At 43.2% G+C, this 17,398-nt stretch overlaps 1 protein-coding gene across 4 annotated transcripts in view; it reads right to left on the bottom strand.

Annotated features, from left to right (window-relative positions):
- The window catches only part of LOC123757999 (uncharacterized), a 312,326-nt gene that overhangs the window by 171,686 nt on the left and 123,242 nt on the right, over positions 1-17,398 (bottom strand). For all 4 annotated transcript variants that reach the window (XM_069338915.1, XM_045742104.2, XM_069338914.1 and 1 more), the window contains one exon: positions 6,870-6,933. In XM_069338915.1, coding sequence (XP_069195016.1) covers positions 6,870-6,933 — 64 coding nt within the window. The remainder of the gene's footprint in view (positions 1-6,869; positions 6,934-17,398) is intronic.

Here is a 17,398-nt window from a genome sequence, read left to right as displayed (position 1 = left end):
AGGCAAGGGGAGCAATGGCCTATAGAAGCCCCCGTGTGGTTGGAAGCATTCTATGTCTGCCATCGACCGGAACAGGCACCCAGAAAGGTAAGCGCCTCAAAACAAACCCCTATTCTGGTTAAAATTGCTACCAAAAACCGAACTAGTGGATAGAACTCCCCAACCGAAAACAAGCAAACTAGTGTGATGTCACACACCGCCGCGCCGCTGTCTGCGCAGCTCCCCCCTCCCCGGGAGGGGGAAGGGGGAGCCCCAGACCCCCCGCGCTGGCTACCCACACCTCAGTTCTTGAGGCTGGATGTCAAAAACGCGAAAAACCGCCGACTGGAGGGAGGGAGGGATGCCGGGGAGCCTCCGGGACTCACCCAGAAAATGGCGTTTCATTACATTCAACGCTGGTTTTCTGGGGGGAGCCCCGTCGGCTCCCTGGAGCTAACTACCCACAGACAGAAGAAGAGGGACTTACCCGGGAGGCGGTCGTCGCTCACTCCTCAACTCGAAGCCGAGACAACTGGCTGCAACCGCCGACCCAAAGCAACACAGGCCCGACGAGGCCCAGGGACAATCACAAGGTAACGAGCAGCCAGGACCCTGTTCGACCGCCAAATTCCCCGCGCCCGAATATCAGACCAAGACATATTCCCAAAGACGGCAGCAAGAGCCGCGAACTTACGAACGTCATGGGCACGGGGATAGACCGCAGGCTGGCTGAACTTAATAACCCTGCGGACGACCTGAGAGACCGGAACCCGCGAACAGGGAAGAAGGGAAACTGGATCAACCCACAGCGCGTCCCCGGACACAGAAGCTGTGGCGCGCAAATAACGGCGAAGAGCCGCAACCGGACACAAAACATGATGCACCCCCGGCCTGACCAACCAAGCATCAACCACCCATGGACCCCTCCGGAACGCAGCAGTCTCATTCTTCGCCAGAAAAGAAGGAAACGGCTGCAAATGAACAAAACAATCACCACGACCAAAAGAGCAGAAACCCCTGCGCCAGAGGAGAGCATGAAGCTCCCCTACCCGACCCCCAGAGGCCAAAGCCAACAAGAAAAGTGCCTTGGAAAAACAATCCTGGACCGAAGGGGCCACAACGAAACGAGGAGATGAAAGGAAAGCGAGCACTCTGTCCAAAGACCAGGATGGCTCAGGCGACGCATGAGCAGGCCGGAGGTGAAACAAGGCAAAAGACAGCTTGCGAAACGGCGTAGACGTAACATCGATACCGAAAGCAAGCTGAAGCGGCTCCGCCAGCGCCGCACGATACGAAGCGACAGTGTTTGGCATAAGATGACGGTCCTGAAACAACCACAAGAGGAAGGACAAGACCACCCGAACAGACAAGGAACTAACACGACGAAGACGCAAAAAGAAACGGAAGGACCGCCAGGAAACTTCATACTGCCGCCGAGAAGAAGCCCTCAGGTGGGACCCCAACAAGGAGGCCACCTGATCACCATAGAGATGATGATAGACTTGAGTCAAAAGAACCATACGCGAAGACTCGAGGAGAAGATCGAACCAGCCACGTGACGTACCGGCCCGATCTGCTGAAAGAGGCGGAACCGCGGGAAAACCCTCGGGTTCGGACACCGAGCAACCAGCGCCTGAAACCAAGGCTAGGCCGGCCACCAAGGGGCCAGAAGGACAACTCTCCCCTGGTAAGTCTCCAAGCGAGTCAGGACCTGGAGCAACAGCCGAACCGGGGGAAAGAGGTACAGGAACCCCCACCTCGACCAGTCTAGCCGAAAGGCATCGACCCCGACGGCCTCGCGATCGGGGAAGGGCGCCGCATAAACGGGAAGACGCCGCGACCACGCCGACGCGAAGAGGTCCACTTCGGGGCGCCCGAACGTCTGGCAAAGCCAACGGAAGGACTCGTCGTCGACCGTCCACTCCGTGGAGAGGGGAACGAAGCGAGACAGGCCATCGGCCAAGACGTTGGACACACCCCGTATGTGAACCGCCAGGAGAGCCAAACCCCGAGAACTCAGCAGACGAGTCACCCGAAGCGACCAACCCCAAAGAGACAAGGACCGCATCGAACCCCCGCGGTTCAGGCAATGAACCACCGGAGAGCAGTCCGAATGGAGCTGAATCGTCGATCCGCGGGCCACCCGAATCCTCCCCAGAGCAAACCACACTGCCGCGAACTCCCGCACCGTGCTGTGAGCTCGACAGAAGGACGGATCCCAATGCCCCTGGCCGGCCTGGTGAGCACTGGTCACAAAACCCCAGCCGAGAGACGACGCATCCGTGTACACATCGAGCGAGGGCTCGGGTAGGTGCCAAGGCACTGAACCCCGAAAAACCCGAAGAGGAAGCCGGTGACGCAGCAACCGACGCAAGGCCCCCGGGGGTCGAACTCTGCGATCGCGAGAGAAGCGGAAGGGGGAACCCCGAAGGAACCAGAACAGCCGTCGAAGACAAACCTGACCCGGCGGGTAGACCACCATCGCGAAGTTCAGGCTCCCGCACAGCCCCTCGAGCAACCGCCGGGTGACTTGAGGGCCCTCCAGAAACAGACGAAGGCGGGACCGCAGCCGCAGGAGAGACTCCGGAGGGAGAGACAAGGAGGCGGTTCGAGAGTCCCAAACGAGACCCAGCCAAGTCCGAACCTGAGAGGGAACCAGATGGGACTTCCTCCAGTTCACCAAGAACCCGAACCCGGCGAGCTGGGAAAGAACCAAATCCCTGGCTAGCAAGCAAGCTGACTGGCTGGGAACCCAAACCAGCCAGTCGTCGAGGTAGGCCAACACCCGAACACCTAGGAGACGCAAACAAGCCACCACAACCCGTGTAAGGCGCGTGAACACGCGAGGTGCCAGGTTCAACCCGAACGGGAGACAACGAAAGCGGTAACTCGAGGTACGTGAAGACTTGAGGAGAAGATCGAACCAGCCACGTGATGCTCCGGTCCGATCTGCTGGAAGAGGCGGAGCCACAGGAAAGCCTCCGGGTTCACACACACCGAGCAAGCAGCGCCTGAAACCACAGCGGGGCCGGCCACCACAGGGGTCATGAGGACTACTCTCCCCTGGTAAGTCTCCAAACGAGTCAGGACCTGGAGCAACAGCTGAACCGGGGAAAAGAGGTACAGGAACCCCCATCTCGACCAGTCCTGCCGAAAGGCATCGACCCCGACAGCCTCGCAGTCGGGGAAGGGCGCCACATAAAGGGGAGGCGCCGCGACCACACCGACGCGAAGAGGTCCACCTCGGGGCGTCCAAACGTCTGGCAGAGCCAACGGAAGGAGTCGGTGTCGACCGTCCATTCCGTGGAAAGGGGGAACAAAATGAGACAGGCCGTCGGCCAGGACGTTGAACACTCCCCGCACGGGAACAGCCAGGAGTCGAACCCCGAGAACTCACCAGACGAGTCACCCAAAGCGACCAGCACTAAAGAGCCAAGGACCGCATCGAACCCCCTCGGTTCAGGCAATGAACCACCAGGGAGCAGTCGAATAGAGCCGGATTGTCAATCCGCGGGACACCCGAATCCTCCGAAGGGCAAACCACACCGCCGCGAACTCCCACACTGTATTGTGGGCTCGACGGAAGAACGGACCCCACCATCCCTGGCCGGCCTGGTGAGCACTGGTCTACAAAGCCCCAGCTAAGAGACGACGCGTCCGAGAACACATCGAGCGAGGGCTCGGGTAGACGCCAAGACACAGAACCCTGAAAAACTCGAAGAGGAAACCGGCGACGCAGTAGCCGACGCAAGGCCCCGGGGGTCTAACCCAGCGATCGCGAGAGAGGCGGAAGGAACATCCTCGAAGGAATCAGAACAGGCGACAAAGCCAAACCCGACCCAGCAGGTAGACCATCATCGCGAAGTTCAGGTATTCGCACAAACCCTTTGAGCAACTGCCGGGTGACCCGTGAGCCCCCCAGAAACAGGTGCAAACTGGATTGCAGCCAGAGGAGAGACTCCAGAGAAAGAGACAAGGAGGCGGTCCTAGAGTCCCACACAAGACCCAGCCACAACCGAACCTGGGAGGGAACCAGATGGGACTTCCTCCAGTTCACCAAGAACCCGAACCCGGCGAGCTGGAAAAAAAAACAAATTCCTGGCTAGCAGACAAGAGGATTGGCTGGGAGCCCAAACCAGCTAGTCATTGAGGAAGGCCAACACCCGAACACCTAAGAGACGCAGACGGGCCACGACGACCTGGGTAAGGCTTGTGAACATGCGAGGTGCCAGATTCAACCCGAACGGGATACAACGAAAACTGTAACCTTGACGCCCCATCACAAAACCGAGCCAGTCCCTGAACCCCAGATGAATCGGGACACGCCAATAAGCGTCCCGGAGGTCCAGGGACACCATCCAAGAACCTGGCTCCAACAGGAGTCGAACCTGGGACAGCGTAGTCATCTGAAGGAGGGGCAATAAATCCAGGGGTTCAGATGGGACAAGTCCAGAATGAACCGCAGGTCCACACAGTCCCATTTCGGCACTGGAAACAGACGTGAAACCCACCTAAGGGACGACGTCGTTTCGACGACGCCCAAGCGAACCCACTCCAAGACGACTCGACTGAGCGCAGGAGAAGAGGCCTGCCCCGCTAGCCCCGAAGCCCCCAAAGGGGTAAGCAATGGCCACCCAACGCCACCGCAGGTCGAAGGAAAGACCCGAAATGCCCACAAATCGGGACCAGGCATAAGCGAACAGCGGACGTTTCCCCCTCATCGCCCCATGGGGCGAACAGCGAAAGGGCCGGGACCCCCTTGCGAGACCCAAAACCCCGCACAGGGCGAGCACCACTCCGACCAGACGAAGGCGGGGTCCGAAGGCGGAGCCGAACCCGAAACTGGCACCTGCGGCCTACCACTACCACGACGAGAGGAACCCTGAGCCATGGCACGACCCCTCCGGGAAGGCTTCCCCCTGGCACCCCTGGAGAGCCAACAAGTCAGACATACGACGGCAACTGACTGAAGCAGCTTGAATATACTGCACCACGACCGAAGATGCAAACGAGGGTTTGCACCTTCGAAGGTTTTACCTGCCAAGGTGCGGCAGGTAAAATGCCAGTGTCTATGAGGCCGTGAGCGTACCTGTTTGTCTCGGTCACAAGATGGGTCATGAATTCATTGTCGAAATACGCCTGAGAATATTCCATTTCTGCCATATCATCACCTGCATACGGGAATAACGGTGTAACACCAACATCGGTAGCATCAAACATTGATATTTGTGGAACAAATGTGAAGCAATCCTCCCACACCCGAGGGTTTGATGTTGGCGCCAACACCACGGCCACCACCACCACGAGCACCAAAAACACAGCTACGTCATCTGGTGCTAGAGCTGTGTGAGGGTATGTTAGGCGATGAGGCAGATCTACATAACGTAGGCCTACCACGAACACCTGATGTAGAGGGGCCGCTGTCGTCATTGTCCTGTTGCTGCGAGACACGCTGCCACCTGCCGCAACGTGTTGCTGAGGCAGCAAAAGCCCGCCTGGTAACACCCTCGCTGCTCGTACTCAGGTCGTCCACACTACTCGCATCAGAGCCTATGTCCTTGAAGCCCAAGAAAGATTCATCGCATGTACTGTCACTGAATAAACTTGCGTCTGGGGACATACATGGTGGTGGTGATGATAACGGGGTTGACCCAGGGCGGCGTGGCAGGCCGGGCGAGGCTCTTGTACCGTACACGCTCGCCACATCATCCACCTCAGTCTCTCCCTCACTCGTATCAGACCTCTGTGTAAGGTCTTTCTCTGGATCATAGTCTAAGTCATCATCCATAGCACTGTCATCATACAAAATGTCGCATATCTCCTCCTCAGAGAGTCGTTTTCCATGACCGCGGGTCACCGTGGAGCGGGAGCTCGTAGACAATGTGTCAGACATGGTTGCTGCTTTGAAACTGAGGCTCCCCATGGCTGCAGGGCATGCTGGGATTTTTTTTCAAGATGGTGGATGATCACTGGGGTCTCCAGGTATGTATTTCATACCCGGGTCACCGCTCGCCAGTTTTGAATGGAACATGAAAAATACAAATACCCGGAGGCACGTTGCGCACCCCCGTTGAGGGCCTGCAGGTGCGTTGCGCAGTTGAGGGGTTAAACCGCTAACTGTTAAATAGCCAACATCCCCAGGGTGCTCAAGAAAAAAAAAATCTGACTTTTTTTTCTTATGACATTGTTAATTAGCCTTCAGGAAGCACAAAAATCCAAATAAAAAGTGTCTAGCTCTTGTGGTTTAGCTGTAGTGGCCTGGAGAAGTTGCATATTTTTAGTTGAGGTGCCGCATAGGAATAATTTTGTTAATTTATTTTCATTGTTTCTCAATTTATTTATTTAGTTTTTTCATGCTAACAGGTTGTATTTGTGTCAAAGTTACTGTCTATTATGTAAAACTTTGAAAATATAAGTATGTATAGATATACAAGTATAGATATACAGACACCGACATACTTATTCATAATAATACATGTATATATATATATTATAAGCCTAAATTTTAAAAATGCATATAGCACACATTTTGCCTCAAATATATACATGGTAATCACTCATTTGCTGTTGCTAAAAGTATAATGTCTCCTCTGTGGCTGCCCTAAACATTCAGACACTGGATGGTGATGTTGCCAAGCAATGGTCATCATATTCTTACTAAGGCCCTAGCAGGAAAGTGAGGGACTCTGGATCTTTTTCAAGATGGGGGGTGGTTACTGTGGTCTGAGGAAGCAGATGTGAGCTCGTTGTACGTACAGTACTATTTTAACTATTTTAAATATGCAAATCATATATATATATATATTATTTGGGCCATTTTGTGACAGTTACTCCAATCATATATGTATGTATTGCGCTGTTTAAGGGTTAACACGTTAAATTAACCGTACCTTCTTTAATATTAATGAAGTCATCTTCGACATAGTTCTCCGAGACGTTACAAACGTTAGCTACCTGAAAGAATCAAAATATGAATTTAGTAACTAATAATCATCAAATGTATAGTTGCATACCAGGCAGACACTGTAACAGAAGCAGACATAATGATACTGTGCTAGACACACGGACACTGTAGTAGACACAGAAACACTAGCAGATACACTGACATTGTGACAGACAGGCACGAAACTACAACTTAATAATGACTAGAAATCATTCCCCCCTCTCATAATATAAACAATATTATGTAATGCTGTATTAGAAATATAAATGAATCCCCTTCATACGTTTTTTGTGAAAATGTACACAATTTAACATGATTGATTACATGACAAAAATCAAGATGTATTCTGGTGGTAGAACATAATAAGAAAAAAAAAACAATCAAGATGGATATCCCCCAAGGCCATCAAACTTTATGACATGATAACTGGTTATTAACCACTGCACTGCGCAAAGCGCCTTTAGGCGCTCAGAGAGTTGTGCTTTTTGTTTTTTAATTTGACTATATTTTAATGTTTTTTAATGTTTTCATTACTATTTGTGTTTTGAAATGGAAATAGTTGACTTTGCAAACATTTTGACATTAAATTTACCTGAACATTTGTAAAAATAACAAAAATATGTCCTTGACAATTGCACCAAGACGTTTTTACCGAAAATAGGTGAGCAGTGCAAGGGTTAAATGAGTACAAAGAGTGTAATGACTACACAGGGCACTGTCTATTTGTGATTACCTGTTATTGTCTATATGGAGTGATATCTAGCTCTGTGGATCAAATCTCCTGGCTATTTGTACTGTACCTTGAACATTTAAATTTCTTGCTCTGTATTGTATTAGTTTACTAATCCAAAGCCCGCCGATCCGGAAAACCCCCTAATCTGGCAAAAATTGTGTCCAGATAATGTTATATCTCTATCTGGACAGAATGTCCATAGAAGCCGAACTACTGGATATTTGTCTGAATTGGCGTATACTGATAGTTGAAATCTGATTCTGTTAACTTCTACCAATGTTGCCCAATCCAGACTGTAAGCCGGATAACAGGAGATTATTGCGAATCAGAAAGTCAGGCATCGGGCCATACAGTATTAATCCCATATGGCTGTGGCTCCAGGCGCGTTGTAGGGTGGGTGGTGTCGGGAGTGAGGGGAGCGTTGGGAGGAACTGCCTGAGGGATAAGGGGGCATGTGGAGGGGCTTATAATTACCAATAATTTTAGAACAATTTATCACAGTTAAAAACAAAAGAAATATTATATAATACTGTATTATAACAAATACAAGTGTCTTAAAAAGCAATTTGCACAGGCTGAAGTTTGCGCCAAAAATATTTTGGATTTTTTTCTGCCTAGTGGCCTACGTAACGTGCCTACCTGCCCCAAGTAGACCCGTCCAGGCCTGTTCAAGCCAAACAGTCCATGTGCTCCTGAGCCCTCGCATTATACATCAGTGCCACACTATTAGTGAAATATTTTCTTAAATACCTTTTTTGTTTTCATAGTAACTTTGATCATTTTTTGGCAAGACTATGTCTGGCAGTGTCATCAATCATTCTGGTGGTGTTAAGAGGAAGACGGTTACCCTAGCAATTAACCCATAAACTGCGCAACACACCTGCAGGCCCTCGTCTGGTTTGCGCAACGCGCCTCCGGGTATTTGTATTTTTCACGTTCCATTCAAAACTCCCACGGCTACATGGGGTTCCCTCAGCTTCCTCAGGGCTCTTGTAAACAGACACCATCTTAAAAAAAATTGTGGTCCACATTCCCGGGTGTGAGAGCCTCAGTAGTGAGTGAGCAACCAAGGCTGGCGCACGCAACCTTCGTGAGCACTGCTGTGAACAGCACTTGAGCACTGCTGTGAACAGCAGTGCTCACAGCACTGCTGTTCAGCTTGTGACCTCAGCATCGCCTAATAATGTCTATATATATAATATAATATATATATATATATATATATATATATATATATATATATATATATATATATATATGTCGTACCTAGTAGCCAGAACGCACTTCTCAGCCTACTATGCAAGGCCCGATTTGCCTAATAAGCCAAATTTTCATGAATTAATTGTTTTTTGACTACCTAACCTACCTAACCTAACCTATAGAAATAGGTTAGGTTAGGTTAGGTAGGGTTGGTTAAGTTCAGTCATATATCTACGTTAATTTTAACTCCAATAAAAAGAAATTGACCTCATACATAATGAAATGGGTAGCTTTATCATTTCATAAGAAAAAAATTAAAGAAAATATATTAATTCCAGAAAACTTGGCTTATTAGGCAAATCGGGCATTGCATTGTAGGCTCAGAAGTGCGTTCTGGCTACTAGGTACAACATATATATATATATATATATATATATATATATATATATGTCGTACCTAATAGCCAGAACGCACTTCTATGCCTACTATTCAAGGCCCGATTTGCCTAATAAGCCAAGTTTTCATGAATTAGTATATTTTCTCTAATTTTTTTCTTATGAAATTATAAAGCTACCCATTTCATTACGTATGACGTCAATTTTTTTTTATTGGAGTTAAAATTAATGTAGATATATGACCGAACCTAACTAACCCTACCTAACCTAACCTATCTTTATCGGTTAGGTTAGGTTAGGTAGCCGAAAACGTTAGGTTAGGTTAGGTTAGGTAGGTTAGGTAGTCGAAAAACAATTAATTCATGAAAACTTGGCTTATTAGGCAAATCGGGCCTTGTATAGTAGGCTGAAAAGTGAGTTCTGGCTACTAGGTACGACATATATATATATATATATATATATATATATATATATATATATATATATATATATATATATATATATATATTATATATATATTATATATATATATATATATATATATATATATATATATATATATATATATATATATATATATATATATATATACAGTGGTACCTCGCATAACGATTGCCCCAAAAGATGAATATTTTGGGTAACGAACGGCCCAATCGGCGTCAAATCGTCCCGTATGACGAATGCTGGTTTGAGTAACGTCAACACCACACGGTGGGGTCGCGCTGCTTCTTGCACATTCTTAGACGCCTCCGACGATGCACATATATTATGTTGGTCTTGTTTAAAGATGCTAATGATGCTGGGATATAAAAGGGTGACTGCTGAGATGTTGCAAAGCATTGACGTTTTTGTAGGAAAAAAGAAATGAAATGTCTGATATACAACAAATGTCAAAAAGGTTCGTTCGGTGTTCGGCAGGTAGGCTGCTCCATTATAACAATTTTTCTTTGTTTCAAATGTGTTCCATTTGTTTTTTATTTGTCATTTACGTCTCAATAATGGAGAAGCCTACCTTACATACACTGAATAAACCATTATGACATTTTCCTTTCTTCAAATGTGTTCAATATTTATTTTTCATTTGTCTTATAGCAAAAGGTTCGTTCGGTGGTCGGCAGGTAGGCTACTCCATGTTTCTTAAAAAAAAAAATAAATAAAATAAAAGAACTGTTGAAACAATTTGAAAAATGGACAAATGTCATAAAGGTTCGTTCAGTGTTTGTTGGGTAGGCTGCTCCATTATTGAGACGTAAGTGACAAATACAAAACAAATGGAACACATTTGAAACAAAGAAAGATTGTCATAATGGAGCAGCCTACCCAACAAACACCGAACGAACCTTTTGCTATAACGAATATGAAAGACAAGGGCTGTTGGCTGGGTTAGTAGTGCGTGAGCAACCATTTGTCGCACACGTGCCTCTGGCTCTCAAACACCTGTCCCACACGGTGTTGAAAGACTGTGCTCAGTCGGTGCAATTCAGACCCTATTGTTTGAAGAACATAAGGGTCATAACATTGGTGAAGCTAGGCGCAATAAGGGCTTAACACAACGGTCGGATGCCAGTGATACAGCACCTATGAGGATGATACAGCGAGTGTATCCAGGTGTAGCTCTGAGCCCCACCCTTGCCATCTCTAATCTATATAATAATAATAATAATAATTTTTATTTAGGCAAAGGTACATACATAAAGAGATTTTACAAAGTTTGTTGGCTTTATAGATAAGAGCTAGTACATACAATGCCTAAAGCCACTATTATGCAAAGCGTTTCGGGCAGAAACGCTTTGCGTGTCGTGTGCGACACGACATGTGTCGCACACGACGCACGTTTCGTGTGCGACACACGTTGCACGTGTGCGGCATATAGATGATACATAGATGAATCGTTTTCTGCGTTCAGTGATGATGCATCTGATACAAGTAGCATAGATGAACAATGTTAGCGGCTTCCATTATGGTGGTGTTCATTGATATTTTCAAGAATACCTGAATCTCTTCCTGACTGATGGACACTCTTTGAGGCTAGCTGAATCTCTTCCTGACTGATGGACACTCTTTGAGGCTAGCTGAATCTCTTCCTGTGTGGGACCTTACAAAGCGATCTTTTCAAGACTATCTTACAAATTGAGCTTTTCCTATAATCGTTTCAATACTACTTTATGCTTTACAAGCTTGGCTACATACCACCTACAAGTACTAAAGCCAAGGGTGCACGCGAGTGCGTTATTTGCAAGCACACAGAACGATGAAACAGGAAACAAAAATCTATCTGTAGCTGGTGCAAGGAGAGCAAAGTTGCGCTGTGTACCATGTACTACTTCGTTGACTATTACGCACCTCCAAAGTACTGAGTGTGTAATACAGTGTGTTACTGTGTAAATAGTATGTGAAACTGTACATATTGTAATTTTAGTGAATTTTTACCACGTAATATTGTGACAATAAACATTTATTGTGGACACATTACTGACACATGTATCACAGTTTCATGGAAAATTATGAACATTCTATTGTATACATATTGTAAAGGTCACAAATATGCATCATATACGATAAAAGAAACAAATAAAACCGCATTGGAAATGCATAGAAAAAAATTTTGAAAATATATTTGTGGCAACACACGGTGCTTGAATGGCCTGCGTTACCGTGTCTGGGAGCTTCACACACGGGCGACCAGGCCCTGATGACGTCACAGCGCACCTTGTCCACGCCCTCACAGCCAAAGTAAGTGGAATTTGGTAATTATTTTTACATAGACATGTTCAGGGACGGTAATTTATCATTCTACAAAGAAAAATTATATTTTGGGGAACATTTGATGTCATGCACAATGGGGAAATTTCACAATAAACACAGTGCATCACACTGGTTACATGGGGGACACTCGTTTTGTATGACGTCCGTTTCACATGACGAACATGGAACGGATTAAATTCGTTATGCGAGGTACCACTGTATATATATATATATATTATATATATATATATATATATATATATATATATATATATATATATATATATATTATATATATATATATATATATATATATATATATATATATATATATATATATATTATATATATATATATATTATATATATATATATATATATATATATATATATATATATATATTATATATATATATATATATATATATATATATATATTATATATATATATATATATATGTCGTACCTAGTAGCCAGAACGCACTTCTCAGCCTACTATGCAAGGCCCAATTTGCCTAATAAGCCAAGTTTTCATGAATTATTTGTTTTTCGACTACCTAACCTACCTAACCTAACCTAACCTAACTTTTCGGCTACCTAACCTAACCTAACCTATAAAGATAGGTTAGGTTAGGTTAGATAGGGTTGGTTAGGTTCGGTCATATATCTACGTTAATTTTAACTCCAATAAAAAAAAATTGACCTCATACATAATGAAATGGGTAGCTTTATCATTTCATAAGAAAAAAATTAGAGAAAATATATTAATTCAGGAAAACTTGGCTTATTAGGCAAATTGGGCCTTGCATAGTAGGCAGAGAAGTGCATTCTGGCTACTAGGTACGACATATATATATATATATATATATATATATATATATATATATATATATATATATATATATATATATATATATATATATATATATATATGTCGTACCTAGTAGCCAGAACGCACTTCTCAGCCTACTATTCAAGGCCCGATTTGCCTAATAAGCCAAGTTTTCATGAATTAATGTTTTTTCGTCTACCTAACCTACCTAACCTAACCTAACCTAGCTTTTTTTGGCTACCTAACCTAACCTTACCTATAAATATAGGTTAGGTTAGGTTAGGTAGGGTTGGTTAGGTTCGGTCATATATCTACGTTAATTTTAACTCCAATAAAACAAATTGACCTCATACATAGAGAAAAGGGTTGCTTTATCATTTCATAAGAAAAAAATTATAGTAAATATAATAATTCAGGAAAACTTGGCTTATTAGGCAAATCGGGCCTTGAATAGTAGGCTGAGAAGTGAGTTCTGGCTACTAGGTACGACATATATATATATAATATATATATAATATATATATATATATATATATATATATATATATATATATATATATAATATATATATAATATATATATATATATATATATATATATATAATATATATATATATATATATATATATATATATAATATATATATATATATATATATATATATATATATATAATATATATATATATATATATATATATATATATATATATATATATAATATATATATATATATATATATATAATATATATATATATATATATATATATATATATATATATATATATATATATATATATATATATATATATATATATATATATATATGTCGTACCTAGTAGCCAGAACGCACTTCTCAGCCTACTATGCAAGGCCGGTTTGCCTAATAAGCCAAGTTTTCCTGAATTAATATATTTTCTCTAATTTTTTTCTTATGAAATGATAAAGCTACCCACTTCATTATGTATGAGGTCAATTTTTTTTATTGGAGTTAAAATTAACGTAGATATATGACCGAACCTAACCAACCCTATCTAACCTAACCTAACCTATCTTTATAGGTTAGGTTAGGTTAGGTAGCCGAAAAAGTTAGGTTAGGTTAGGTTAGGTAGGTTAGGTAGCCGAAAAACAATTAATTCATGAAAACTTGGCTTATTAGGCAAATCGGGCCTTGCATAGTAGGCTGAGAAGTGCGTTCTGGCTACTAGGTACGACATATATATATATATATATATATATATATATATATATATATATATATATATATATATATATATATATATATATATATATATATATATATATATATATATATATATATATATACCACCCAAATCAACACGGAACATATATATATGAACACCCAAATCACGGAACTATTTACTCTACCCACCATGAGAGTAAGGACAAGACAAGAACATATCGATGCCAACACAGAAGACAATGTCCAACATAACAGGCCAATTACACTGGATTAATCTTTGTGTTTAGATAGGAGATGCCTCGTATGGGCCAATACGCCTTCTGCAGCCCCTATGTTTATCCCTTATGTATCCCCCCATGTTTTTCACCTTCATTGTATTATCACCTGACCTAATGCGGGTATAAAATCAACTAGTATTGTAAGATCTGTTCACTTGAGAATGAACCATGGAGGTTCGAAACGTCGTGCAAATTATACAAATAAGTGTAATACACTCTATAGTAAATCACTTCTTTTCTTCACCTTAAAAGTACGAAAATGAGTTTTGGAGAACTCCTATTCCAATTAAGCCCTGATGCTAAGAAAATAGTTAGAGGGATAGAAGCCCTAAACCAGAAAATAATAAATACAGAATATGCGGTCATATTCAATGAAATATATATATATATATATATATATATATATATATATATATATATATATATATATATATATATATATATATATATATATAAAACTTGTATTATTTAGCCATGATAGTATTACAGAAAAGCCTAAGTGTGATAATGACTGTGTACAATGTTCAAATATCAGTGATTCAATGATATTCACAGCACTTGCCACAGCACCACAGCATTATTTCGTCAATCTAGGAATCTTCAAACAACTTCTTAGGTGCCTTTACAAAATAAACTTGTGGCCAATTATTTATTTACAGGAATTAGTGACCAGTATTGTGATAACAGCAGGATTGTGATGATAATTAGCACTGTGCATAGTATTGAGGAAGGAGGAATTGTGGTGAGGGAGCGAAGGAGAGAATCGAGGTAGCCTCAACTGTGTGTGGAGCAGCCACTCTTGTTTTGCTCATCATACTAGCTTAGTGGTTCGCCATGATGAGCACATATGTACATGAGTATATACAATGTGTGTGTATATACTCATGTACATATGTGCATAGTATTGTAGGAGGAATTTTGGTGAGGGAAGGAAAGAGAGAATCGAGGTAGCCTCACTGTGTGTGTGGGGCAGCCACTTTTGTTTTGCTCAGCATACTAGCTTAGTGGTTCGCTATGGTGAACACATTTGTACGTGGGTATATATAATGTGTGTGTATATAGTGTAATAACAGCAACAGGAGTATGTTGGGAGGAGCTATTTTGGTGACGGAGGTGATGTAATCGTAGCGTCATCTGCTGGCTGCTGTGTGATTTCTCATGCAGTGTATGGTAGGGAGCCGGTTGGCCGAGCGGACAGCACTCTGGACTTGTGATCCTGTGGTCCCGGGTTCGATCCTGTGGTCCCGGGTTCGATCCCGGGTGCCGGCGAGAAACAATGGGCAGAGTTTCTTTCACCCTATGCCCCTGTTACCTAGCAGTGAAATAGGTATCTGGGTGTTAGTCAGCTGTCACGGGCTGCTTCCTGGGGGTGGAGGCCTGGTCAAGGACCGGGCCGCGGGGACACTAAAGCCCCGAAATCATCTCAAGATAACCTCAAGATGGTTAGTTTGTAACCAATAACCACTGTAAAGTTTGGACACAATACTGGCTTACTTCCATAGTTCTGGTGAATAAAACATGTAGATAGGTGTACATAACATGAGTAAATAGTGTAATAAAAACAATAACAGCATGGTGGGAGGAGCAATGTTGGCGAGTAAGGTGTTGGAGGAGTGAGGGAGACTGGCTGGGTGAGGCAGCTGACACTCTTGGAGTTCTGAGTGTGTTGATGGCAAATGTATATAATTTGTGACAGTGTATAGTGTGTACATATGTTGTAAATATACATAAATGAACATGAAACATTGGTGTGAATAACTGTATGGTGGGAGGAGCAATGACGAGTACAGTGTTGGAGGAGTGAGGGAGACTGGCTGGTGTAGCAGCTGACACTCGTGGAGTTTTGAGTGTGTTGATGGTGAATGTACATAGTGTGTGACAGTGTATAGTGTGTAAATAGATTGTATATATATATACATAAATTAGCATGTTGCATGGGAAATATGTGCAACATATGTGTACACATGTGTCATGCACGTAACACAATGTCATCAAACAGTATGGATGTTCCACTGCCATAATATAGTGTATGTGTTCATTATACATAGGATTGGCACGAAAAAACAAATAAAATGTATTTGGAACTGTGCGCAAAAAATTAACAAAAATATATTCGTTGCAACTCGCACATCTTGAGCCGGGCGCGCTAGTGGCCCCGGAGGCATACACCACAGGCGACTAGGGATTGATGACGTCACTCGTGAACTTACAGACCCCACAGCAGCCAAGGTAAGTACAATTTCGACTTTTTGTTAACATATCCATACTCAGGGAAGGGTTTTCGACACTTTAAAAAAAAAAAAAAAAAAGAATTTTTTCCAGAGAATTTATTTCCTGCTCACTGGGGGGTTGTCATATTTGGAAGCCGAGCAGTTGAGGGGTTAAGAACAAAATATGTGTTATCCACTCAATTTAACGGCCTATATGGGGCTGTACCCTAGTCGTTATTTCCGGAGCTCCGTTATTTCCGAAGTTAAGTCGGGTCGGGTAATTTTTCAAGTACTGTAACATTCAGGTAGGATATATTTTATACTGTATAACTAAAATTAAATAAAGTTCATTGTGTAATTGCGTTCCAATTTAGTGCCACACCAACGATTAAGCCAGCTGGTGGCTGCTGCATGGATGATGTTTGAACACGGTCTGATCAAGTCCAGATGGGTTGGAAAAAATTGGTTCATTCCTTTGTATTGCAAAATATTTCATGTACCAATCAGTGATTGTTAATATTTTCTCAATAACATTTTAGAGATGTGTTTTGATTTACCCTGAACAGTGCAGGTAATGTATTTTTAATGTTACGACACAGGCTGTGGCGGCCAGGCCATAACAATGGCGATCGAGCCTTGTCACTGAGAGCTAGCCAAGACAAAATATTTTGAGCTCACCTTTTCTCTGCTGATAGAATATACATTTGCAGAGATTAATATGTAGCTTTTGTTGAAAAAAAAACTATGTTGAATTACTATAATAAAATTGGTAAATTGACTTAAATAAATAAATTAAATTAAAATTAAATTAAATTGGTAAATTTTAATGAAGCTGAAGATTACGTCATCCTCTGCAGCGCTTGTTTTATATTGTTCAGTAC

Source organism: Procambarus clarkii, chromosome 40, assembly GCF_040958095.1.
Source record: "Procambarus clarkii isolate CNS0578487 chromosome 40, FALCON_Pclarkii_2.0, whole genome shotgun sequence".
Lineage (NCBI taxonomy): Eukaryota > Metazoa > Arthropoda > Malacostraca > Decapoda > Cambaridae > Procambarus > Procambarus clarkii.
Note: the sequence above shows the minus strand (reverse complement) of the source record. Positions and strands in the feature narration are given on the sequence as shown.